The following is a 27,745-nucleotide window of genomic DNA, read 5'->3' as shown; positions in this document are numbered from 1 at the left end:
GAAGCTTTTGTTAGGCAAAGCAGTTTGTTATGACAGGATGGGGCTTCAGTGGTCTTCTACAAGCACTGCCCAGTAAGCACATGGAGTTCCTCTGCAGTTCTTGCTCCCTTTTTGTACCAGAAGTAACTTCCATAACTGGTTTGCAGGAGTGCTTTAGAAGGACTTTCTAGTGCCCTTTCAGCCAGTCAGTGTTCTAGACCATGGAATGAGAAATTCCTTCTTTGCCACTCTTCTGTTTCACTGACACTGCTGAATATGTTAAACCCTTCTAAGCAATCAGATGAACACCCACAAAACATGTGATTTGATGATATCATGCCTTTTCCTCCTTCAGTCTACCTTTGCAATGGTTTCTTACAGAAATGTCTTTTTTAAAAAAAAAAAATCACTTAGCAATCTGGCAAGTGCACAGTTATTTTAAGCTTCTTTAATGATAAATTACTATCTTTAGTCAACCTAAGATTGGAGTCTGTGTATCACCTGGTCTTTTATAAGATGCTGAACACCCTTCTGTCATCATGACTGAAATGTGCTTGGTACAACCTGCCTAGATACATAAATGGCCTCAGCCACCATAGTACAGGATTTATCACACCCAGGGAACGTGGGATGGGGTGTTCCTCCCGTGGTGCAGATAGGAACAGCATAGAAACTGAGACACAGGCAAGTAAACTGTCTTAGCTCAGACCACAGGAAAAGGTTCTTACAAAACTGAGGTTTAGACACTGGTTTCTCAGATCTCAAGCAAATACCCTGAACAGGGGAGACCTCGCAGAATTGGACTTGTGGTTTCATATTTCTTAAGACCCTTTTTATTGCATGATGCTAAAGAAAATGATGCTTAGCACGAGGCTTCATACTGTGTCTGTCCTTTCTCTGACACTCCGCAGTTTGCTAGACGTGATTTGCATGCGGTTTACCCTAATAAAAACCCTTGCTGGGAATATATGTTGACATTGACTAGTGGTATGTGGGGCTAGAAAAAATAGAGAACTCAGTCTCAGCCATGAGTCTGGTGGACTTGAAACAGCTGGACCACAACTGCCACTATGTCATTGCCAGAAACAGAATGTCTTATGAGGAAATGAGAACTGGAACGTGACTATAAGTACCAAAACAGCTCTGGGAGATGCAGCAGTTGCTTGAGTAGGATGGTATTTAAAGGTTCCCTCATTTATGGATATGCTGTTATCCTCAGAGATGTGATCTGATGGCCTCTTTCTCCTTAACAGTGTTCGGGGCTGTCAGTCTGGGACGGCTGTTTTCTTCCTCTGTGAAGTTGGAGGAGATACAGGAGCAACTCTGTCTTGAAACCCCTTTGTAATTAGCAGTTGTTTTGAGGAAGGGATCAGCATCTGGAAACAGGCAAGTGTTAAGATAAAATATGTCCATGCAACTAAATTGGCAGTGGCCAGGGTGCAAGGTGAATGGTTCCATGCTGATATTTCAAATTCATAGACTGTCAGAAAAGTTACTTCCCCAAGTATCATCTGAGGAAAGGGCCCACAGTCATTCTGTTACAGGCAATTGGCTGTAATGAGGCAGTAAATTCTGCTGTGCTTTACAGTCATATGTGCTGTGAAGGCTCTCTTTCCTCATGTGGTCAATAGAGACGTGGGAGAAATTGGCAACAACTTTGGAGGCTTCGACAGAGAGCTCACCAGCAGCAGGTAACTGCTGGCTAAGACACATTAGGGGTGCTGTTATGAAAAGGATAGTAACAAATGTATAAGTTGTACATTTTCACAAAAGATTTCCATTTTTATTCTCAGAAATCAGGAACATGCCTGGTGCTAAGGCAAGCCAGTGTGAAACTGCTGACCACTCAGTTCCAGGTGGGTATTTAATGCAACTCGCACATTTCAGCATCTACTTCTTTTGTGATTTTTAACAATATAGAGTTCTCCTTTTTTTCCAGTATCAGTGACTTTTCCCCTTGCTGCGTTATTAATAGTGCTGTCTTTTAATGTCTGGTGAACAAAATATCATTTAAAAGAAACTGAGACATGGAAGAGTATCAAACCATTGTGGATGGCACTGGTGGATGTACAGTTGTTTGCCCAACAGCTTGGACCAGAGAAGGGGTAATTTATACATATGTTAAATACATATGTATATGTTAAATACATATATTAAAGTAATTTATACATGTTTAGCTTTAAAATATCAAATAAAGTACAGACATCACCAAGTTTTCAGAGACTCTGCACATGCTTAATTTTTGCAGGGTGGAAAACTAGCAACTGCAGAGTGCTTAGTGGTGGAATTGGGCAGAACATTTCAGAAGTAATTTTGCTGGAGCTCTGGCATTTCTGAAAAAAAAAGGCTTTTGCCTAGCCCTACTTATCAGATGTTTATCTGTATGCCTGTCTCTTAAATCTTGGAGATTTTAATTTGAGATGTTAATCTTTTAGCCACTTCTCTACTGAATATTCTGTTGATCTGAGAGCCAAATCTTGTATACCTAGCCTGTACTGGATATTAAAAATAACCTTTTTTAGTCAGTGAAGTGAACAGCTGTAAAGGTGGCCTGGTTAGAAGGGGAAATTACCGAGCAAAAGATATTGTCTGTTAAAAAATACTGACAGAGAAAGGGCTGTCAGCCTGGAACTACGAGCCTGGAAACCATACAATAACATCCTGTGAACCATACAAAAACATCCTTGAAAAGTCCAGCTGGCCTCTCTGAAGTCCAGCCAGGGTACCTAGAAACCAGGGATAGAAACCACAGATACCACCAATAAGCACAAAACAAGTGACTGCAATGGCAATGTATCATCTGAGAAGGTGGAAAACAGTCTGAAAAAATAAAATGTATCTGAAGGAACTGAAACCAGCATCATCTATTGGCTGTTACAGGTGAAAATCATTTGCTGCTCAATGTCCTTCTGGCTGTTATGTCTCTGTAATATAAAAAGGACTTAATTTTTATCCAAAATGGAGCCTCTCTCTTTCTGAGAACTTCCCAGGTGAATTCCATATGACCTTTCTATGAGCTCCTGGGCTCTCCCCAGGGACACCTGGCTGAAACCAGAGTCTGTGATGTGGATCATTTTGGCAGTGAGACTCTGCATACTGTCTTATCAGCTGTCTGTCCTCCCCTCTTTTGGGGATGGTTGGTCCCTCTCTGAGATCTGTTTGTTCAGCCCTTTTGGGATGGTTTGGCTCCTTCTGAAAACTAATTCACATCATATCAATATTATATTTATTCATATTAGTAATCTATCATAACTTTATCTGCTGTTATATTGTTGATAAGTTTGCTTCACTAATGATAAACTGTAGTAATCTGTCATAGTAAACAGCTACTGGCTGCTGCTGTTATTGGTTGTACTACAATACTGATGGATGCTATTACTGATTGATAACACACTATTGTTTGATATGGTATTATTAATTGCTGATTGCAGTTTTAACAGCTTGATATATATTCATACATATTCATTTTATTAATCATAGCTGTTTGCTAGTGGTGATTTTTGTCGTAGTGTACTAGCTTGTGATGATTTTTGTGATATTTGTAGTAATTTGTAATGAAGTAGAGAAATTTAGAGGGTTAAGCTTCCATGTTCTTGTGTATCACAGAATCCTACAAACAGTCAGTTGTGATCTCTCCATACATGTAGACCAGGTAATCCTTTAGGTCATGACAGGCAGAAACCGACCTTTTGCTGTGAGCTTAAAATGCTTGGTATGGTGGAGTCCTACTCCAGAACTAGCACTTCAGACCCCTGCAGGAGGACAAATAATGCCTGGTACAGTGTTGCTGTGGCCATATCCTGACAGGCACGGTTGGACATGCTTGCTGTTTGCAGACCTTCTGATTTAAGAGGACAGAAACAGTAAAAAGCTGTAGCTACTACTGGACTGGAGTTGCCACTGTGCATGCTCATGTACCGTGTGGCTTGGGACATTCCACCGCACTACCCTGACTGTAGAGTTTGCAGAGGAGAGTGGGCTTGAGTCTCATGGGCTCAGGCCTGTCAGCATTCACTCTTTTCTTCACTCTGCTCTGTGGATTGAGCCTTCACATATCATTGCTTGTGAAAGCAATCAGCAACTTTCAGCTTGCCGAAGTCCAAAAGAATAATACAGCCCAAAAAAGAGGCTCATCAAAAAATTCAAAAGAAGCCATCTTATGTGTTGAAAGAGTAGTTTCTGTGATGATGATTTCCAGCAAGGGAGGGGGCCAGAGGGAAAGTCACCATTTCAGATAGCTGGTATGAAGTGGGCTTTTTTTTCTTTTTTTATAATCACCCCACCAATATTGCTTCCATAAAGAAACCAGGTTAAGAAGGGTGCTCAGTCTTTACTGATTTTCAGGGGGAAACGTCAAATGTTCTTGCTTGAGATTGAGAACCACATTGCTTTGGTGTCAGTAATTAATTTTGTGTGCCAAATGCAAACATACTTGCATTTTGTGACACTTTCTTATAAAGAAAAAAACATCTCTGTGTTGGATCTTTCATGGCACCCATGTGGTTCCAGTTATTTGTTTTGTTTCCTAGTTTATGTGGAAGTTACTAGTCAACATGGTAAGGAAATATGGTTGTATTTCCAGTCAAAAGGCAACACGGCCCTATTGTTTTTAACTGTATTAGAAGAGTACATGTTTTAGTTGGTGTCCAAACTAAAATGATCTTAGAGTTTATTTCAGACAGAAGCTATTTCCCTGGCAGTGCGTGTAACTTTCTACTCAAAGATGTCCTTCCCTCCCAGTATACCCTTTTCATGTCTCTACCCTCACACAGAGATGCAAACTAGCCCCTCTTCTGGGGAAGCTGTACAGCTTGTCTTGTCTGGCATCATAGCTGGCAGGTGGAACTGATGTCTACTGCTAATAGGAAGCTATGTACTTAAAGGATTGTGCTTTTATCTGTAAGTCTTTGTTTATGATTTGGCCTAGGAGATGCTTTCCTTTAAATCCGCGCAACAGAGGGCGTGCTTTACTTTTTTTAATTGCTGGGGGCTTGTTCCCAAATATAATTCTTTAAAAACTAAAAACTCAGTAGTTGAACTGCATATGCTACCATTGTCTGCTAGCAAATGCTTGGGCCCCAAGTGTTGGTCTGTTTGCTGAAGCGATCGGTCATTTTAGGGGAATTCTGTTCAGTATTAAGATCTAAAAGAGCCTACTCTAAAATAACCTGGGTTTCCTTACCTGAGAGCAGGAGGTGTGACAACAGGGGTGCTTCTCTGTCTTAATTTGATATCTGAAAAGTGTGACTTGGCTTTCCTGTTTAATTTTTTGCTCCTGCTTCGATGGAGTTTAAAAGGAAGGTGAAAAGGGTTTATTATCAGCTACCCACACCACAGAAGTAGGCACACACACATTTGGCAGTGCAACACAGGTTGATGAGGTGGTTGGGGGGGAAGGTTTAAAATATCCGCTGTCTCAACTCCCTGCTTGCTTCAGAGAAATAGGGAAAAGATTGATAGCCATTCCTCAAGCGACTAGCATTACTTAATCTTTTTCATCATACAGTTTTATTATGCTATGCTTTTATATGTCATCCTTGAATCAGGATGCCAAACAATCGCTATTCTGCATGAATTTCAGATATATCATTGATGTACTAACAGATGAAGAATCTTATAGTAAGTCATCTTCCTTCAAAGCTGGACTTTGGTACCCTCATCTTCCTAATCCTTGGATTGTCTCATCAGTTTTGGTCAGAGTAGCTCACCCAGGAATATTCCAGCAGCCTGTGAAACTAAGACAGGTTGGAGGGACAACTGTAGTGATGAAATCTGGAGGGTGAGGAGAAGTTGTTGTTCAGTATAATTTGGCATTTATACTTGTTGTCCTCCAGAAATACTCCAAAATGGCCTGTTTGGGAAAAAGGAAAGGGGTGAGCTTAAACAGATCTGTGCCTGATGAAAACCGTTACTCTGCATGCCTTAGAGAATGGGAAGACAACTGTGTGAGAGGAAGCTTGTTGTTTGCTAGCATCTCATGTGTTTCAGGACTGCAAAGTCAGACATCTGGTTTGTGCTGCATTGATGACTTTTTGCCATATAACTCTTTGTGTTGGATTAGCAAGAAGATTATGCTGTTCTCCGCTTTTTCCAAGGATTTATCTGGTTTGCAGTTCTCTTGCAATGAAGTATCTAGGGAGAAGAGGGAAGGAGTTATTCAGCAAAATCAACCTATTTGATTAAAATGATGGAAAAAAAGAAGTCAAAACCTCCAGTCCTTCAGTTTCCTCACAGAACATTCTTTGATGCACTATTTAACAAAATAATCCTCTGTTGGCTAAAGCACAGCCTGAGTTCAAACCATCCTCATCTGCAGTTTTCCCAATAAGGCACAGTGTTAGTGTTACAATCCTGTCTATGATCAAGAATATACCCAAGGAATTAAGGTAGAAATGGAAGTCTCTTTATGTTGGTATGTAACAGCAGGTTTGCATGGGTGCAGCTGTGTTGGCTTAAGCAAGGAGTTTATGCACTCAGAAGAGTGGTATCAGTTAACCAGAAGTGTGATCATTAAGAGTGTTAATGAAAGCACCTAAAATCTGTGATTGCATAGCTATGTTTACAAACACAGTGCCCTTAACTTGCAATAACTTCACAGATGAGAAATGGGGGTGTCTCCTTCAAAGACAACATGAACCTGAAAAGTTTGATAATTGCTGGTTTCTTCTAAAGCTTCTGGTTGCTGGCTTTGAGGGATACTCTGGAACTGTCAGCAGCAGAGGGCCCTTAGCATCCTTCATAAGGCAGCATCCTTATTGCCAGAGAGAGTTGCATGTGCTTGGCTTTCTGTGAAATATTGTGAAAGGTTTGGGCAGTTTATTGGTGTCAGATTTAGTTAATACAGCTGGGATTTATCTTCTGGGAAATACACACCTTGGTATATCTAGAAATAGTGTTGCTGAGTCATGGGATGTTCATACCTGGATTAAAAAAAATTATCGTATGTTACAGTTTAGCTGGGTTGGGGGGTTTGGTTCAGCTGGATGTTATTGAATATATCTGATCTTATTTTCTGATGTTTTTCTGCTACCTCCTAGAAAGAAAGACGAGTCTTATTCTAAAAATGTGTAAACTAATATTATTCTAGATGCAGTGTTGTAGAGTTATTTGGAGATGTATAGCTGATGTAACTTTGCTTGCAGTTACGCACATAGGCCTTGAGACAGGGCTGGACAATGTATTGTAAACAATAGTATTGAGCATTATTCTTCTGTGGTTCATGATTTGAACAGATGGACTAGACCTAGTCTAACTCTTCCAGGTCTATGATATGGGCAGCAATGACTTTGCTTCTGTATCTGTCTCAGGCACTTCTTTCTACCACTGCATAATGCTGCATTGCAGGAAAACAGTAATGGTGTGGTGAAGCTAAGGGCTGATGACAAATGAAGATAAAAGTGTTTCCACTGATTTATAGGAAAAAAACATTGCTCTCTTTATTTTCAGAGTAGAATGAAGCTCACTCACAAGGGAAGAGAAGTAATAAGAAAGTTCTTTCTGTAAGACAGTGATGCTGAAATTGTAAATTCTGGTTTACGGATTGTAGTTTACTGCTGCATTAATCGTTCAGAGTGTTCTATATCTTGTTCCAAATATGCATCTAGGTTCAAAGTAAAGGTGGGTGTAGATCTGCAGGATGTTATTTGCAGATGCAGATTTATACAAGAAATGATTGGCCCAGACAAAATAATGGTGAATATCACTTTTTGCTACTATACTACATTATTTTCTATTTAAAACCAGTAGACAAAATATCTGTCATTACATGCATTTCTTGACAAATTTTTTTTCTTCCTTCTTCCAATCCTGAATAATGATGGCAAAAAATGTTGATATATATCAACTAAAAGGAGTACTGGACATGACCGAAGTAGATGTATTACTAAGAATTTTATCCTGTATTTCAGTGCCAGAACTTCCACTCAAATCTGCAGGGGAACCCACACTTCCAGGATTGTCTTTTAGAAGATTTGAAGTGCCTTTAATATCCAGGGAGGCTTCCAGAGTAAAGCCTGTTAATAATTATTTCATCAAGATATGGCCAAAAATAAACTGGAAAAGAGGTTTTCCAAACTAGAATATTTAAATTAAAAGACATAATTAGATGGAAGTCACACATTTATTCTGTTGACTGCTATGGGCTGGATTCTTTGACCCATGTGTTCCCTGACACACCACAGCTGCCAATCTACTCTGGGTGCTGCAGTGCAGCACGGAGCTTTCATGGGATGCTATATATCATGAAATGCTGAACCAGAAACTCTGTGAATACAGGATGGCAAGGACCTGAAGAGCCTGCAGAGGAACTGTGGCATCATTTTCAGATGTTTCACTTTTTTAGGGAGAAAAAAATCTCCCTTGTGTGGGAGAGAAGTGCTACTTGAGAAACTCATCTTATTTAAACTACTACATTTTTTTTCCAATAAGCTTTTCTGCTGAAAATTTCAGGCAGCCATGTCCTTGTTTTAGGGTGCTTTACTCAAGGAAAGATGCCAAGATATACTCGTTCCCACAGAAGACTCTGCCCTACTTCCTACAGCTCCTGATCTGCTTGATTCAAACCTAGTCTGAATATTGCTATAGTCATTGCAACTCAGTGTAAGTGTGGCCAAAAGTACAAAACAGACAGAATGGCAATTCCAGCTTTTTATTTCCATTCTATTTCCTGAATTACTACCACTTCATATCAATTTTTTAGCTCTTTTTATGAGATTTTGACAGAAAAAAATCGATAGAATCTTTCAGTGTATTTGATTCTTATTTTTCTTACCCCCACTGGATGCAAACCAATGATGGGGAATAAAGGGAGCAATAGATTAGGTCACTAAATCAGCTGAGTTCAAACCCTTGTGGATTAAGAAGCCAGCTTTTCCAGATGAGGATATGTGTGTTCAGATGGGACATGCAACCATTTCAGTGGTTGGAGAGCTGATTTTTTTATTTCAGTGGTAATACAGTGACTCCAGTCAGTGCTGTAATGTAATGTTGATACTGTTCCTTCACATATTCAGAGTTCAGGTTTAACTAGTTATTCAGAGCACCATTAAACATATTTGCTACAGTATTTGGACACACATTTTGCACCTATATTCCCTTACGCTTAAAGAAAAAGCTTGTTTCTAAAAAAAAATACGTAAAAGGACTGTAATGCTTGCATGAGGAAAGCAGCCAACATTTAGTAAAAAATATGAACGGGCTTTTTTTTTTTAAATGTGTGGCTTCCAGTGACATTGGGAGTTCAGTTCAGAATCTGTGCTCCCAAACCACTATATTTAGTAACATTGTTAAAACCCCAGATGTACAGTATGTGCATGTCTTCACTGCTCCGCATACCCTGCTATATAATTCTTTACATTGCTTGTGGAGCAGAGAAAGCTGAGGGGGGTGGGGGGTGGGGGGAATCAATAAATGGTTTTAGAACGTGTTATATTTTCTATAAAATGCATAGAAAGCAGTATGCTGAATCAACTGTTATTCCATCCTTTATGCTACTGAGTAACTGTTGGGAATTAAAAACAAGAACCAAGTCTTGAATGTTTGTTACTTCCTTGCAGGTCTTAGCACTGTTAGGAATTAGTGTGACAACCAGAGAACACGTGAGTGTATGTATAAGTGCTTTGGGCTTTTTCCTAATTACTGCTTATTTAATGCAACTACTGCATAACCTTTGGAGCTGGTGCTAAAACTCCTTTGCATTTCTCACTACAGTTAAATACTAAGCTGAAAATGACTTGGTATCTTTGCCTTCACATTATCTCCCTGGTTCATTCTTCCCACACGCCATTTCTGCGAACAACCTGGAAATATCTGATTTTTTAAGTATTACTATTACAAGAGTAACTGCTAAAACATATTCTCACATCAATGAGAAATATGAAATAATACATCCATGCTCGTGATTGCCCATATGAAGGGTAGAGAAGCAAGGTACAAAAGGGTAAGTCGATGCTGCTCGGTGGAGCACACTGCAGTTCCATGAGGCAACTTGAGTAACATCTGTGCAGAAAAAGGTAGGCTAGACACTGTGGTCTGCAGAGAGCTGCAGGGCTGCTGAAGCTGATATCCCCTGCAGCCCAAGGATCATTGTCACAGCTCCCATTTTGCTCTGCGGGTTTGGTGCTTGAGTGTTTTGCTCAGCACAGCAGCATAGATGGTCACACCTGGGGGTAGCTCAGGCAGGGGCTGGGGGCCATGACCTGAGCTGAAATGGGTCCAAGGGTCGGCGTGAGGGGGGAAGGCCTCCAGTGAGGCTGGACAGGGCCAGCAAGGCCAATCCTGCCCTCAGTGCCCCGATGGCAGCTCTCCCCGCCAGAGGGATGTGTCCGCCCACCCAACAGAGATCTGGGCTCAGATGGGACATTTCAGGGGACACAGAGACAGAGCAGGAACATGGGAAAGGGACATGGCAAGGAGGACTGGAGCCAGGTGTGGGGCTCAGGCAGACCCTGAGTAGCCCCAGAGCCTTGGTAGTCTTACGGGGGGGGGGGGGGGGGGGGCAAGGGAGGGATTCTCAAATGGCCCCCAAAAAGCCCCAAAGACCTCTGTGAGGAGTTTGCTCAGAAGTTTGGTTTTAGGCAGGGGCCAGTGCTGTGGGATGGTCAGAGGCCAGAGCCAGGCCAGGTTTGTAGGGCAAGGCTGTGCACAGCCATGGGCCTGGCTCTGTGGTGCCGGTTCAAGGCTTGAGACAGCCTGAGGGAACTGGCAAGGTGTCACAGCGGCCAGCTGCTCCCGGGGGACACGGACTTGCACGGGGTCCCCACGGGGGCAGCAGGGCAGGGGCCTCCCAGCCAGGCCCAGCCCACCTGTGTCAGGAGCAAGGTTGGTGGGGGGCAGTGGGTGGCCCCAGTCCCACGCAGTGGCCACCTCCTTGGGGACAAGGACGCGGATGGGCTGAGGCCAGGCCAGGCCAGCAGTGTGTGCCTGGTTTGGGATCAGGCCTGATGAGGGGAACCGCAGTCAGACACAGCCCAGGTGTGACTGGGCAGGGCCATGGCAGAGCAGGGCCGTGATCACCAGGCCAGGCTGGGGTGTGGGCCCAGGGCCAGACACGTCCACAGCTGTACCACAGCTGGGAGCAGGTGCACCTGCAACGCAGCCCAGGCAGAAACTAAGGCCCATGGGCAGAGGGTGTGGGCCCCGCGTCAGGGTGCTGCCTGTCAGTGCATTCAGTGCCCTGTCTGGCCTTGGGTGGAATTTGGCCGGTATATATGCAGCTATTTTATAAGGTTGAAACCTTTCTTTTCCCCCAAGGAAACTCGTTGCTAGCATTAGTAGTAAGTCACTGCCATCAGCTATATTTAAATACTTTTTGCATTAAATATTTTTAATGAGTCCAAAGACCAGAACTAATTCGCAGATACATCATAAATAGCAAGATGTCAATAGACAGGCTTGTACCTTTTAGAATACTAGTCTCCAAGATAAAGTAAATTGTTTGTTATCGCACTCATCATTTTGCCAAGTCTTGACACCATATCTACAGAGCTAAAAAATGTGAATTAACAAATTCTTGGTTTTCTGCAGCAACTGGAGCCAACAGTGACAGCATTAGCATAGTTTCTCTGCTGCCAGTTTCTCATGGCAAGCCCTGCTATCAACATATTTCATTGTGCTTCTTGCTTTCAGCTCTTGTCTGCCAGTAGATAGGAGACTTAATTTGGGAAGGGGGATGTTTTATAGTGAACTTCTATTAGGATGGGTTTGATACCCATTAGCGTAGCCTTGCTTTACAAAGTAAAGGCCAGTCCTGAACACTAGCTTTGCCTGATGGTTTGTATAACCTTTTTCTTCTTTTCACCATAACATCTGAAAACCACATCAACATTTAACGTATTTATCCACAGAATTCCTCTGTGAATGAGGGGAGTACTATTATCCATATTACAAACTTGGGAAGTTAATGTAAGGCCTGAACTAACTGAACAACTTAGCCAAGCTCCAGACGGGAAATCTGTAGTACAGCTAGAAATGGAATCCTGACTCTTATCCAAGCCTATCTTGCCTACAAGGCCATCTCTCATCTGGCTGGACTGGTCTCCAGAAGAAGGAATGATTTCCTACAGCAGAATCACTGCTATATTCACTTTAGCTGTCTCAAAATGGGAGTCGCTGTTCATTCACATAGGCAAGCACATACCAAAGCTGTGCAGCCCTGAGCGTAGTGAAGTGGGGATAAGACAGTCCAGTCCCCAGTGTACCCCAAGTCCCTGCCTGTGGACACAGTTGGGTGACCAGAGGGGGGTGAGTTGGCTCCTCAAGGAGCCTACATCCTAAAAAGATCTTGAGGCAGTCTGTGAGGCAATTGTCTGGCAGAGCTGCCCGATCAGTTTATGCAAGCATTCCTTAATTGTTTCACTACAAACTTAGCTGTCTTTGTGTAAGTTAAGGCCCTGTCCTTGTTCTGAAACAGAAGAGCCATTTTCACTTGCATTTTCATTTCACTTTCATTTATGTGGTTCAACATGCAGTTAAAGGGCAGTAATTTCCCCACTCATTCCAGTATGATTATGCCCTTTCGCACTCGGTGATTTTTTTTCAGAGTAGCTCAGTTCACTGTGTCAGGTGTAGTGCTCTTAACATTGCAAGTATAAGCTGGCTATTTTTGGTATTGGCAGCATCATTGAACTCCACTTCATTCAAATTCTCATGTGATCTCCAATTAAATGGAGTAATTAAAATAATTTGGATTTATTGAGACACAAAGGAGGGACACTGTACAAATGTTTTTATACGAGTTGCCAGCAGCTCTTGTAATATGTTAATTTGGGAGACTTCAGGTCTTAACTTTTTATTTTTTCCTTTACACTGCCACAACAGAGTGGTATTTAAACAGCTTCTACAGGCTAAGGCCTTGAGTTATCTCCAAATCGACAGCTGCAGGTTGGGAAGTGTGAATGAAAACTTGTCTGTGCTGCTGATGGCCAGAAAGTTCCAGGGTAAGGCTCTGCAAAATGCAGCAGCAATGAGTAAATCTTCCTCTCCCCATCCTCCAAGTTAGTCTGATTAGTTTCTTCAGCTGTCATGCTTGTGATTTCTGAGCATAAGCTTCCATGCAATGCTGTAATATTTTTTTTGTTTCACGTCATGCTGTAGGAATACACCAAAGGGCTTTGGATGTCTTTGTATTGGGCACTGTCTTTCTCTAGTTTGGAATTGGGTGTCTCTGTGAATTAGTCCAGCACTTGCTAACATGAGATTATATCCCAGTATCTGAAAGCCTTGAAAGCAGATTAGTTATACAAAAAAACCCAGTAGCAATTGACTGTGGTGATCGTTCTTAAAATGTTTCTTAAAATGGTGGTCACAGCATGCATTTGCGGGCTGCAAAGCGAAGTTAGAAGTGTGGATTGCAGTTCAAGCAGGTGAAAGTGAACAGTTTGTGGCTTTGATAAAAGTACTTGAAACCTGGGCTGTATTCCATATTCAGACACTTCATAGGTGTCAGTCACTATGGTGGCAAATTCACCAAAAGTCAGACTAATTAACAGACTGTTGATTTTGACGGCTGATCAGATAGGTGTTTGTCTCAAAATTCAGAAACAGTTAGTTCCTGCTTTTCTGACCCCTCATCTATCATGACCAGATAACTAATATTCTTTCTGGTATTGCAGCAAGGCCAATTTTGCAACATATCATAACACGTCAGAAATAATGTGAGTTCTAAAAGCTTGTCTAAGAAGGGAGAGCATAAAGGAAGTTGGCATTTAAGTAAAGTGGTAAGAAATTTCTTGGCCCTCTCCGAGTTCATTGAATAGCCCTTGGCAAGTGGGGAAATGATGTATTTGGAGGAGGAGTGACAGAAGACAGCAAACTCTTCCAAGGCCAAATTGTGAGGCAGAATGAGTGTAGCAGTCAGCAGGGCAAATGGCAAGGCAGAAATGCTATGGATATGCAGAGCTGGTAAGGAACTGACTTCTAACGCCACCTGTACAGCTCTTTAAGTCATCAGCTGGGGAGTGTGAGGGACAATGAGCTACTGGAACAGCTTACTCACTGGGAAGCATGTCCAAGAACACACCTTCTTTTAGTAGGTTTATAGGTTCCTTTCATAGCTTCCCAAAAGGATCTAACAATGTATTGTGCTTCATCTAAAATACCGCTCTGAATATAGCCTGCAGTTATAGTAGTCATCTTCGCAGCAGTGAAGTCTTCGTATTCTGCAAATCAAAATTCCTTGAGTACCTCCTGTTTAAGTGTGTATGTTCAAATTCTTTGAATATTCCCTTTTTTTTGCTTGAAATCATAGAAGTCTTATACCTAGTAATTTAAAATAGTGTATTTTCACTTTTATTCACCTTAAAGTCTGCTGTGTAGTCTGCTTTTTCAATCTTTCTGGTCTTTTGAGCAGCATAAACCTTGGACTTTCAAGGTACAAGCTTCATTTCAACAACTGCTATTGGTAGTAAACTGTACTGATAAAGGGGAACAGTGAAGTTGTAGTTAATTCCTGTACTGAAAAGCAGTAATTCTTCCAGAGCTATATATACTGGTCTGTTTAAGCACGCTATGTATGTCCACACACCGAGGTAAGAATAGACCATTTGTTGTGTTTCGTAAAGGTAGTATTTAAGAGTTTTAAAAAAAAATTCCTTCCGATTGGACTAACTCCTCTTTAATTTATGAAAGGAATTAAATTATTCCAATTCTAAGTTCTCTTGGCTAGGTATTCCTGCCCTGGTTAACTTCACTAAGACTGCTAATTCCCACTACTCAAGCCCTGCAGCCAACATTTTGTTTCACGTCCTCTCTGTCTACACTTGCTAAAATGCCCTGCAGATTCCACCTTATCTGACGTGTTGCATAAAGTGGTTTCCAGCAAAACAAACTTAACTTGCTAAGTGTAGGCATATCTGTTCAGTGAATTTGCAACCTAAACTGTTTTCTTGTACTTTAAAGGACGATAAGTACACTTAAGAACATTTAATTTATAAAAGTATGCACATGGTAAAAGTTGCTGACAACCTACAGTTGGGAGGTATCATTAATGCAGAATGACACCTGGAGTATCTGAACTAGGTGACTTTAAAATCTAACGCTAGTAGAGCAAGGATGAAAATTTATAAGCATGTGACATGGCTTTCAGGTCTATTAACAAGAATACTGCTACTATCTCTGAGTTCAGTAATGTGAAAGAAGGCAAGACCCAACTGTGTTTAACCGTAAGTTGGCTACTGAGCATCCGTTTAATGCAGCCTCAGAAAAAGATAGGTTTAATCTTTCCATCTATCAAGCTTCTTAGATGATCTCAGCTGTAACAGCACATCATCTGATCATTGCTGTTCAAGAGAGACAGAGTACAGTAGACACTGAGAATGTTTTTCATAAGCAGTGGCCTATTTACATTTGATGTACTTAGAAAAGGTGATGACATCCTTTTTCTGCAATCTTGTGTTGGGCTAAATGTCAGGAAAAATAGAATAACATATTTTTTTGAGCACATGGCACTACAAAAAATTTAGTCTGAAGACCAGTGATCAGTATAATGAGGTTTGCAAATAACTTTGGTGCAAAATATGCTTTTGAAAGTTTTGCATCTTAAACCAAACTGATCATGAGTCCTCTTATGCAGGCCCTTGAATGAATGAAATCAAAGCACAGTGTATTAAATTCTTAGAATTATCTCCTATTGTACAATTTTACAGTATTTACCAGTTTATAAACTTTAAAAATTAATCAAAAAATACTATGCATTCCTCCATGTGTTCAAATACATATTGAATATGCTATATCTGAATATTAACCATAGACATATTCACAATTGAATTCCTGAAGAGGAATTTTAGGAGGACTGTTACTGCAGAAGTTGCAAGGATAAGGAAACATGAAAGCTGAATTCTAACATTTAACTAATAAGCTCCAGTCCTACAGACACTACTATTCCTAACCTTCACTGCTCCAGGCTACAAAATTAGTCCATGTGTTCGTGAGATCTGGTTTTAAATGATGACAGATTGTTACTATCTAGTAACCTCTAACTACAGCTCTGTTTGATTTATACCAAATTCTTCATTCATGTAGGGTTGGGGAATAAATAAAAAAAATAAAATGCTGATACAGAGGTATTATGCAGAGATTGCATTTCAGATCAAGTTCCATTAAGATCTTTTGTCTTCCTGCTGGTTCATCTATGAAGATGACAGGAAGTTAAGAGTTTGTTTTTCATCGCTAGATTTTACCCTGCAACATCCTAAAATAAAATGGAATTTACCTTTACTTTCCAACTCTTATTTACCACTAGCTATAAACAAACATACTAAAATTAAATATGCAGCATCCCTTCCAGATTTTTTTTTTAAAAACTTTATTAAACTCTTTAGAACACATTTAAACACTTCTACAACCTTGAAGGAATCCTCAATCATACACAAAAGTTCTTGTTTTCAGCACTAAACAAAGGATGTAAGCAAGTGCTACTCACATGTAATAACTACATGGTAACAGAACTGGCCACTGGTAACTGAAACAATCTGTAGAAAACTATCTCAGTAACAAAACTGGGTTAGCACCTGCATAGTACAGCTGGAATAAATAATCATCTGTTCTGTATGACCACAGTTTAGTACTGAAAGCAGTACTGGTCAATTAGCATCTGTTTCTTTTCCAGTATCGTATGCATCTTTTGAAGTATATAGAAAAAACTAAGTACAGTGAAAGCTAAGTAGCTTAGGTACATTTCCACATTAACAGAAGCCAGTTTATAGCATTAAACAGCCATCTCCATTTTAATAGGTGGATGAGGATTATAATCTTCAATCTGAAAGTCTTCTGCCTTGAAGTCACTGATGTCTTCAACCTTACGAAGAATTCTGAGTTTGGGGAAAGGTCTTGGCTCCCTCTGAAGCTGAAATAAAAGCAAGTTGACGGTATAAAACTAATACTTGAAGACACAGATTTTGTTATAAAACAGATCTCATTAATCTCAATTCAGAACACACGATGTAAATTTTCCCTCCTCCTCAAAAAGACTCACTTAAAAAACAGTTAGGTGGAATCTACTTTACTATTTTGATAGGGACCAGTAGCATAATTTTGAAGTGGATCCCCTGGTCATCCAAATGCACCGCAAGCATTTTCCATTTGCAGAGCAATTCCAGTGGGTACAGATTAGATTCCTTCCAAAAGGAAACTAAACTGGAAATTCTGACCCAAACGTGCACCAAATGCGCTGCAGTTTCTCACAGGAACATTCAGGTCTGAACCAAAAACTAGTTCTCCGGATGGTTTGGAACCATACGAATGGTGAGGACATTCAGTGTGAGCTAAATCTCATGAAATAAAATTCTGATTTGTTCATACTGCAACAAATTACTTCCTGAAAATATAGTCTTATTCAGTCAAATAGTAATAGTGACTAACTCTGTGAATGTATAAATTATCCTTTTCTGATATAATACAAAGACATTTTATTTTGTGTTCATCTGTATTAGGCAGAATGGTTGGTTTTCTAAGGTTTTGGAACAATGAAGTCAAAAGTAGGGGTACAGATTTTGGATCTCTAACTTCATTCTAAAACACTGATGCATGTTTCAATCATGTTTGTATTGTATTTCTGTTTGTGACCTGAGCTGAGCAGAGGTTAAGGTACTACAATTATTAGGGTAAAAATGAGGAAGAAAAGCCACATATTTGCAAAATGATATTTATAATACCAACTTTGTATTGGATAAGCATTATGGAAGATAAAAGGATACAAGAATACAGAGTGAGTACTTACTTGAACTTTCAGAGGTTCCACATGATTCAGATATATGTGAGCATCTCCTAATGTGTGTATGAACTCTCCAGGCTGAAGAGAAAGGAGAATATATGTGGTTTTCAGTCAGGAAAGCAAAACATTACAATGCTTACAGTATTGATTCTAGTGTGGAACTGCAGCTTCTGTACTGGATTGGATTACCAAGACATCCTTGCAAGCTTTGAAGGACACTATCTTCTCAGACTAATGGAAAATACAATGACATTTCCACTAGTTTACCAAAAAGATTATCTTTGAAATCCTGCTAGGATAATAGCTTTGGTAAATGAATGGAGCACTACTGATTTGCTCACCAAGATGGAAACAGACAGGGCAGTGACACCCAGCTTTTACACTCCATTTCTAGCAAGTAGGACTTGCCAAAGCTGGTTTCCAACTATTTGCCTTAATCACCACTAAACAATGTAGCTTGTGGCAGTGGAGGTGTCGGTCACAAGCTAAACCACAAAGCACTATCAAGCATCCAGATGGGTCTTGTAAGCCTGCAAGTTCTGTGACTTAGCAGCCCCTAAGCAATCTAATTTAACTTAGGGAAGTTTTATCAATTATTTTCCTGCCCTCTGACCAGTGCAGATCAGCCCTCAGATATATTATGCTAAAACCCACCACTGCTGTGAGATGAAGTGGCAGAGAGGCAATAGCTGCTTTATGGACATAATGTTAGACTTCACTTTTTCTGGCACCTTGGCCTAATTTCTCAAGTATGTCTGCAATTGCCGTTAAGTCCAATCCTTCCCTATTTCAAGATCCTCTTCATGTTGCTGTTAACAGGAGGATCAGGCCCAAATGGCCTTGCTAGTATAATTTTTTACATGCTCTAAAGAAAAGGGGAGTTCACTTGTGCCAAGACTGTAGTGCATTTAAATTACTGTGCCAAATCACAAAATACAGCTCTGGAGTCAGAAGTCACCACTCTACGTAGTCATTTACAGTAGGAAATGAAAAAAATACCCAGCTGAAATTATAGCTAGAAGTTAGGTGGACAGAATATCCAAACTGGAACCTTGACAGTAACCGCTGAGCTACTGTTCATTTCCAATAAAAAACACATGCTACAAAATGTATTCACTTGTATGTTACCACCCCATAAGGACAAGCGTTCAGTTACGATTTCTAAGAAGCAGACTAGTGGAACAGTTCAGTTTTAACATGTTCAGTTAAAAAGACCTGGAGGATCTTCTGTCTGTTTGACGTGAATTCAAAAATTCTTACATTGCTGATCCCGACTGCCCATACAAACCAGAGACAATTCACAGTAAATTCATAGGGCCCTTTCTTACACATTTTTCAGCAAAATTTTGAACACTATGTTCATGCCAGTTTTTCTTGGACATGACATGAAGAGTCTAATCTTTTAGTGCCTCAGTTCTCAGAGAAGATTAAGTAAAATGATTAAATAGCCTACCTTTAGTCCTGTGACATGGGCAATCATGTATGTGAGCAGTGAATAGCTGGCAATATTGAAAGGCACTCCTAGTCCCATATCTCCGGACCTCTGATAGAGTTGGCAAGACAATTCACCATTTAGAACATAGAACTGGCAAAGGGCATGGCATGGAGGCAAAGCCATCAGAGAAATATCTAGAAATTGCAGTACAGAAAGGAGCAGGGGGGAAGAAATCGTAACAGCATTAGTGTGTTAAAAATGTAGCAGACGCAAAACTTGAACAAGCATTTAATGAGATACAGTAGAGAGCAAAAATTCAATGGCACTATCATTCTGTTGCTTTTACTCTTGTATAAAGGCACCTGCTGCCTAAGCAATTAAGTCTGGGTCATGACAAGCTGTCTCCTGGGCTGTATGACCAGAAGTCATAAACAGATATTCCACAGAACAGATTTATGCCATAATGCTGCACAGCAGTTTAGTTTTACTCACCTCAGTAAGACAGTTGATTTCCCTAAAGACATTAAGAGTAAAATTAAGCATGTACCCTAAAGAAACTTCCAAGTGCTTCATATTACTCTCTTCCCACTGCAATACTTGTTGAGATATAAAAGTAATGTTCAATAAAAAAATAATAATCAGAAAAACAATAGTTCTTTTGAGTGTTTATCTACACTTAGAAGTGCAATAGTGCAATTACAGCTTGGAAAGGAAAACTTGCAATGAGGTATCTCCTCATATCTGAGAATATTTAAGCTTAAAAATAACAGCAACAGCATGTGGCATCCCCTTAGAGAGACACGAGTGGAAATTGCTGGGTAATTATTTTTTTATGCACAGATCAACTGCTGTTGAAGTTAAACATGCTCTCTGGCACTAGCTTTTGTTTAGAAGTAGCCCTACAGAGTGAATACATATCTAGACAACCTATGTTTAAGGAGATGATAACACAAATATTTTTGTTCTCTAGTTTCAAGGGTTTTGTCAAGTTTAGAATTTATTGTATGGCTAAAAACCAGACACACTGCTTTGGGATACTCTTTTTCAGTTTTGTTTTTTTTAAGCTTTTTAAAATAAGAACTGCTGTCTTTGAACATAGACTGTATGTCAGACACCAGTAGCCAGGTATATTCCCCACTTTAAACTGGGGAGAAAAACTTTAAAGTAATGGTTCAAAATTTTTGAAGTCTGAACATGGCAATTAAGTAGAAAGAGAATCAAGCTTATAACCCCTGGCCATTTTTACTGCATTCCTGGTAGTTTTTTAAAGAATAAACAAGGAGACCAAATGGAACTGATTGTTGACACAGGATTAGAACATAGTTTAGCACACAGCAAGGTAACATGCAACTGCATTCACTTGAAGTTTGCTGTTCAATACCTTTGGGATTCCAAGCACACATAATGATTCTTCTGTCATCTGGATTAGTTTTGATCGTTTCAATCACTTTTTGCAACTGATCAACTCCTTGGTTGGTATAATCTGAAGAAAGATAACAAATAAAACCTAAGCCAGATAGATTCAAGTCATGGTATTTTTTTAAAACCCAGCCCACATCCCACTGAAAAGTGATACCCAAATAACAAGCTCTGAAGATTTTATTGTAACTTTGAATGTGATCAAATTTATCAGTTGGCACTCTCCAAATGTAAGCTTCTTGGTCTTCCTTAGGGGGTGCTTTAAGGCTTGTGAAATTCCTATGATGGTATTTTCGTATGTCCTCCCATGTGCTTTGAGTACCTTTAGCACCCACTGAAATAGAACCATTCCTATTTAGAGCACTTTATTCCAGCCTCAACAACCTGAAGTTTTTAAAGACCAAATAAGAAGTCTGCATAAATACTACAGCCCAGGAAATAAAAGCTGCAATACCAAAAAATGAGTTGGACAAAGCATGTTTATCATTCATTATGACTTGTTACCTACATAGGACAAAAGCTGTACAGGAATGGGCAAGATATTACCACCTAGTCATTCATGGTATTTAAACTAATTTGCTCATTGAATTTCTGGATTAAGATGCCTTTCTACATGTTAAACTTGCATGCTACAGTGCTCCTTCTTAAAAAATAAATTAAAAAAAGAACAGTAACATAGGGATACCAGCATCCTTTGCATGTTCAAGAGGTGAAAGTTTTTCTCAGAATCCCAGAATGGTTAGGGTTCAAAGGAACCCCTGGAGATCATCCAGTGAAAGCCCCTGCTAAAGCAGGTTCTCCTAGAGCAGGGTGCGCAGTTATGTCCAGGCAGGTTTTGAATGTCTCCAGAGAAGGAGACTCCACAGCCTCTCTGGGCAGCCTGTGCCACTGCTCCGTCACCCTCAGGGTAAAGAAGTTCTTCCTCATATTCAGACGGAATACAAAAGATGAATAAAGGCATCCATCTAGCACTCACAAGGTCATGTATGAAAACAAAATTTCCATAATACTTAGTGCCAGAAGGAAACTTGAATCACGTATAGCACAGGATATTACATTTCACCCAATGACGCTCCCAGGCTGACTTTTAGGTTCAATACCTGCTATATAAGAAATTCACTGGAATTAACTGAACATTAGAATGGATTCCAGAATAAAAGAGTCATTAGTTGTTACTCATTGTTCTGACTCATGCCAGTGAATCAGCACAGCTGGTAACTAATTTTTTTCTAATAACTCTTACTGCAAAGCAACAGCAAATTATGGTTACAGGGAGACTCAAGCTGGCAAACAAGGTAGGAATATGTAATTAGCATCTCAGGGAATTCTCCTGCCAGCAGCACTGTGCCAGAAGCCTTGTCAAATGGTTATGTTAGTTCCTGAAGCTAATTACCTATCCATTAGTAATGCAACTTAAGGAAACCTATTCATAATGAAACCTATGGGAATTTATCTTGTTCATTTTTTTCCAAACCATGTTATGCCTCAAACCTTCTAAGTTTAGGAATGCTGAAATATTTTAGTAAGTTTTTAGACTTGTCAGTTCACAATCTGCATGACTTGCATTAGCATAAAACTGTATTCTGCCAGCAGTCAACACGCCACTACTAAGTGTAATATCTGTAACTAATGTGAACTTTGAGACTGTTAACAAAAAGCAAGGGGAAAAAATATAACCAACCATGTTGTTAATCTGAGTTAAAAATCTCACCAACCCAATAGGGTCATTTTTTTTCTCTCCTTTTGAAACAGTAGTCCTCTAAATCTTTTGTACACCCTTGGCTTCAGTGACTTAGAAAAGAGACATCAAGACACTTCAGAATAAGTTAACGAATCAGTTCCACTGAAAATAATACTAACAGGTACTGCATCACATTATAGCTTATTACAGCTATTCTGTCCACAGCATCATCAGCTATGGATACATCCTACTTTCTTCCAGCTGTAGAATGGAAAAATTTCTCTTCCAGTCTCCAATGAATGTAGTGCACTAACAACAACTCTTGCCTGCACCACTGTATCATGGAAATTAGGACCCTGCATTAGTATTCAGAAATGGCAGCCTGTGTTCCACTGCTATCAAACATAGCTAGCTCGTGTTTCTGGACTACAACAGACACACACCCTTCCATCTATCAGTGACCATACCTGCTCTAGATAAAAGTACAACATATGCCTTATGATTCATCTGTTCCACAAATATCAAACTACAATAAACACAGCTACATCTTTCAGGATATGAGTTTTCAAAAAGTTAAATTAACCCTCTCAAAGACTATTTATTCCGGCTATCAGTTCACACTGTGAATGGTCCCTTTAACAACAACCCGTTCCCCAGGCTTCTAAAATCAAGGTGTCACAGTTGTCTCACTAAGCAATCAAAATTGTATTTGCATGTGATTACCTGTGTGCATATCTTTGTATTCTGCTCCAAAGTGCCTCCACTGGAACCCATAAACTGGTCCCAAATCCCCCTCCTCTCTGGTGCTAAAACCTTGCTTATCCAGGAACTCACGTGATCCATTAGCATCCCAAATCTTCACACCTTTTGCAGAGAGCTCTTTGGCATTTGTAGAACCCTAAAACACACAGACAATAAGAACTCTACCTACTAATCCCAACACAGAAGACATGATTTGAAACAGCTGTATTAAGCTTTGCTCATCTATAAGTATTTCTCCACTTCTAAAGGATGAACAGTCTAATTAATGTACTGGATGAGGTTATTGCACATGGACAGAATAAAACTTATGAGCAACACACTAGGATAAAGTTTGAAGTGCCATGCTGCTGTTACTTAACTCAGGATTCCTCTAACTTTGTGAATGCACAAAGCATACAGCCTCAAGGTCAACTGTGGTATACTACTTCATAAACACATTTGCAGAGAACAATTTTACTTTATAGACTGATGAAAACAGACAAACAAAAATTTTATGGCCAAGGCATTGTCCTTCCCCAGCCACCTATAATAAGCTTAAGGTCTTAAAAATCCTTTTGTTAAAATGACGAATATGATAAAATGACCCAGAGAAATGTCACCAAGTTCTGCCACATATCCAAATCAGGGCATTCAAAAATACAACTTAGAAAGTGTTTTGCTTTGGGCAGTGTCTATAGTCTTTTATATTTGAAAAAAGATACTCTAAAAAACCCACACGTGTATTTGAGTCCTGCTATCTAGCAAATGGTTAGGTAGACTTTCCCATATGTGCACAATGTCACAAAATATAAAGGAACACTTACATCGTAACGTATTATCTACAGTTGAATTTTAATACTCTGACTACAGCTGTTAGCTCTATTAGATATCAGCTTTTTGCTACTAAAAAGCCTACTGTTTATATCAGTCTTACTTCATCCGTGGTATCGCATTGCTTGTTTCTGTTGAAATCAATACAAGCTATCTAAATTTAAAAAGCAGATCATTAAATTGCTTACAATCTACTTCATCCTATAGTTCTTATACAAACACCAATAAAAAACACTGTACTAGGCTCTGTAACTGTGGGGTATATTCACATCAGGGAAAACCCTCACTATTTCAGACTATTTCCCTTAAAAAGAAACATAAAAAAACCCTCTTCCAATTGGTAACAATGCAAGTCTCCACTAAAATGCACAGAATGTCTTTAAGATAATGGCCTTCACTGTGGTCAAAATACCAGGTGGTGGCACATATTCTGTTGCCATAAGAACAGAAGCATCTGCAGTCACCCTAAATTCCTTAATCCACTCCACACTGGTTCATTCTGTTGATATCACTCTCAGAGGCACACCACCCAGAGACACCCAAATACTCAACCTTGATGAACCACAGCAGCTCCTCCAGCACTCCTTTCCAGAATACCCTCTTCGTTGTTAGCAGTGGAAACTGATCTGAAAAAAAAGTTTCAGTGTCAGAGGAGACCAGCGATTTGTCAGAACGAACTGACTTAGCTTTTTCCTCCAGAAACGGTAATGCCACCATCTGACATTCAGAAGTTTGGGTATGAAGTAAGGAGCTGGGAAAGGATGTGCAATTCTTATATTCAGATCAAGGAAGGCAAAAAGCTGACTTTTATTTTCCTGGACGGGGGGGAAGATGAATTTTCTGCGGGGACCTGGATGAACCCCACTGCGAGGGCGCCACAGTGCTGCACACCGATGTGTGTGTAGGCATTTGCTGCAGAAAGCAGAGGCTTAAGATAAAATTGTTGACAAATATATTTCACAGCCACCCTGTCTACTATGCTTGAATGGTAGGAAGGACCAGCACAGGCTATTTACAGATCTAATCCGGTTTTTCACCAGGCGCGGCTGCGGGGCCGCGGAGAGGAGAGGCCCGGGCTGCCGCAGGCCGGCGGGCTGGGAGAGGGCGGAGGAGCCGACGGAACGGACCGAAACGCCTCCACAGGCCGCTGCAGCGGGTGGGAGCCCCGGCGCGGAGCGGCAGGAGGCCTCCCGCTCGGCGGGCGCGAAGCGGGGCAGCCCGGGGATGAAGCTGGCGCCCTCCCGCCCACGGCGCAGGGCGGCGCCGGCCGGTGCCGCGGCAGGCTGGGGTAGGGGGCCGGGGCGGGGGCCGGGGCCGCGGCGGTGCCGACCTCTCAGGCTGTACCGCGCCTGCATGCCGAAGACGGAGATGGTGCCGGTGCCGGTGCGATCCTCCTTCCGGTGGCCGTGCTGCAGGATGTGCCGGACCTGCCGCAGGTACTGCGGCTCGCCGGGCTCCGGGCCAGCGGCACCCTCCTCTTGCTGCTCCCCCTCGGCAGGCATGTCGCCGCGGGTGGCTCCCTGCACGCCGGGGTGGCCTCCGGCTGTCCCTCTCCCGCCGTCCCTCTCCCGCCGTCGGCTTCTCCTCCGAGCCCGCCAAAGCCGGACCCTTCCCGCCAAGCGCGCCGAGGGGCGGGCGCAACGGGACGCCACCGCCTCCTCCCTCCCTCCCTTGCCCTTCCCTCCCCGCCCGGCCGTCTGTCTGCCGAGCGTCCCTCGGCGGCGCCGGGCTCTGCCTGCCCCCCGCTGGGGAGCGCCGCTGCGTCCCCGTCGGCCCCGCCGGGCCGGGCTTAGCGCAGCCCCGCAGGGGAGGCGTGAGGGGGTTGTAAGAGCCTTACGGCAATGGCTGTCGTGTGACCGCCGAGGCGCGGGGTTGCTGAGGGGACCTGGAGAGGTCGGCGGGGCGTAAGAAAGCCCCAAGGCCGCGGCGGCGTGGGCGGCCTGTGCCTCTCGCCTTACGCTGGAAATCCCGCACAGCCGCCCTTTCTGGCCCCGCACGGGGCTTGTCGCGCTGAGGGAGGGCAGTGCCGCGCACCTAACCCCGGTCTGTGCGCCAGGCCGTGCTGATTCTGCCTTGTTCTGCCCCAAGGGCAAGGTAACGCTCTTCGCGGGCTGGAAAGTGCTGCTGGCATTTGTCATCTTCCGCTCTCCAGTCTCCGGCATCACGTTTTGAAGCTGGACGAGGCCAGAGCCTTCGGCTGGGCCTGGCAGGTCTCACACCTCTGGTGAGGGACCCCTCCAGCTGGGATATCCCAGACCGCCAAAGCCCGAGTGCAGCCCGGTGCCAGCCTGCCTTGGCTTTGGTGTGGTGCTCCGGCAGCGCCATGCCCTGCACGCAGGCGTGCCATCTCTGTTGCAGCAATATTACACTGCCCTGTACCGTTAAAGCCAAGATCCTTTTATGGCATTACCTTGTCAGTTGCTTCCTGCCTCCTATTTTATTTACAGGTTTGCTTTCTCACTAAGGGTAGTACTCCTCACTTGCTTGTTTCATCTTGTTGATCTCATCTCTCCCATTTCTCAGTGTCGTTTTGCATCCTGATCTGTGCCTTCCACACCGATTGCAACTGCTCCCGATGTAGTGTCTGAAAATTTTCTAGGTATACTCTGTTAGTCAGAACAAATTGACTCTTCTCTGAATATTTCTTTGTTAGTAGATCTTAGAAGTCAAGCATTTTGTAAGAGTCGCTTAGGTCTCAGATAAAGCCCAGTTTTCTGACAGCTGGTGTGATTACAGGAGTTGAGACTGCTAATCTCACACGATTAGGAGCCTGTAATACAGGCATATATAATAGAGGTTGAATGGAACAGAGGACTGTGGATCAGAAAATGCTACCTTTCCTTACACCAGGCAGGAAAACGTATCTTTCCCACTAAAACAATGAAATGGCCTTTTTCTTTTATAAATGTGTGTACTTACTTGCATGTATGGAAGTAAAGGAAAAGGTATGGTTTAATTAGAGTATGGTTGTTTTTCTATAGTCTAATATAAATGGTTTTGTACACTTTGAAATTAGTACAGTTTATTTACCAGAGATACAGTTGGAAACGGTGAATATAACTGTGTGCAAAAAATGCTTAGAAATGCTAGGCATGGCAAATGAAACCAAATCACCTAGAGCCCTGCTTTTAACGGAGAAATATATCAGTTCTTAACCCTTATTATAATTTGCAAATGCCATTGAAATCTAATGTGTATAATCTAGGGGAAAAAACCCAAACATCTTTTCTGATAAAGGCTTCCCTCTTAATTAATTAAAAAATTAAATCCAGGGGTGAACTAGAAATAGGAAATGCCAAATGCAGAAGACCTGCTCATTACTGCATATTCAGAAAAGTCATTTAATGTATATGATAAACATCAAAAGCAACGGGAAGAATAAATGGAACATTTTCATTGGAAAATAATATGCTACATGCATATGGAAATCTGGTTGATTCAGACTAAGCTGAATGTGTAACATCTGTAGCGACCAATCTTGAAAAGGCTTAAGAATGTGCTTGAATTTAAGTATGCAAATAGGAATTATTTGTAAGCTTAGAGCTGATTATTTCCTTAAATCTTTGCATAACCAGGGCCATAAATGGTTATCAAAGATAACCTGATTTGCAACATAAATAACACTTTATTTAAATAAATGAATATTAAGATGGATTTTAATTTGGTTTTGAGTTAAAAGATTTCTACAGTCTTCAGTTGCTAGTTCATATGTCACAGTATTTACTAAGCAAATTTTTATTTATATGCAACTATTTTAACCATAGTCATTTAACAATTAGCTGAACATTGAGGTTAGGGGTATTTCACTTAAAGGAGTATATACTGGACTTCACGAAGAAAGATTTCACACATCTTCTTTCTAGGAGAAAAAAAAATTGATTTAATGTTTTGATTGTGGACTGAGAAAAAGATGTTAGAAAAGTAAGCATATGTGGAATGTATCAGTGCCCTG

At 41.3% G+C, this 27,745-nt stretch overlaps 2 protein-coding genes across 3 annotated transcripts; one reads left to right on the top strand and one right to left on the bottom strand.

Annotated features, from left to right (window-relative positions):
- Positions 1–1,006: 1,006 nt before the first annotated feature.
- On the top strand, positions 1,007–14,952 carry ENOSF1 (enolase superfamily member 1; the record flags this gene model as incomplete). The annotated part of the gene is made up of 4 exons (XM_080380626.1): positions 1,007–1,098; positions 1,611–1,670; positions 7,488–7,713; positions 12,683–14,952. The coding sequence occupies 4 exons, from the start codon at positions 1,007–1,009 to the stop codon at positions 12,974–12,976; spliced, it is 672 nt and encodes a 223-aa protein (XP_080236752.1). The 3' UTR covers positions 12,977–14,952.
- Positions 14,953–15,789: 837 nt separating this feature from the next.
- Positions 15,790–27,652, bottom strand: TYMS (thymidylate synthetase). 2 transcript variants are annotated; one of them, XM_080378834.1, is made up of 7 exons: positions 25,124–27,652; positions 24,346–24,419; positions 22,945–23,119; positions 20,503–20,604; positions 19,140–19,229; positions 17,693–17,764; positions 15,790–16,819 (listed from the first exon to the last, which is right to left on the bottom strand). In XM_080378834.1, exons 1-7 carry the CDS (start codon positions 25,953–25,955, stop codon positions 16,773–16,775), a joined length of 1,392 nt encoding a protein of 463 aa, XP_080234960.1. In that variant the 5' UTR covers positions 25,956–27,652; the 3' UTR covers positions 15,790–16,772. The 2 variants fall into 2 exon arrangements, with proteins under 2 accessions (XP_080234960.1, XP_080234959.1); XM_080378833.1 differs by having other exon boundaries at positions 16,225–16,819; positions 19,140–19,315.
- Positions 27,653–27,745: the final 93 nt, after the last annotated feature.

Source organism: Falco punctatus (genome assembly GCF_963210335.1).
Source record: "Falco punctatus genome assembly, chromosome: 3".
In the NCBI taxonomy this organism is placed as follows: domain Eukaryota; kingdom Metazoa; phylum Chordata; class Aves; order Falconiformes; family Falconidae; genus Falco; species Falco punctatus.
Note: the sequence above shows the minus strand (reverse complement) of the source record. Positions and strands in the feature narration are given on the sequence as shown.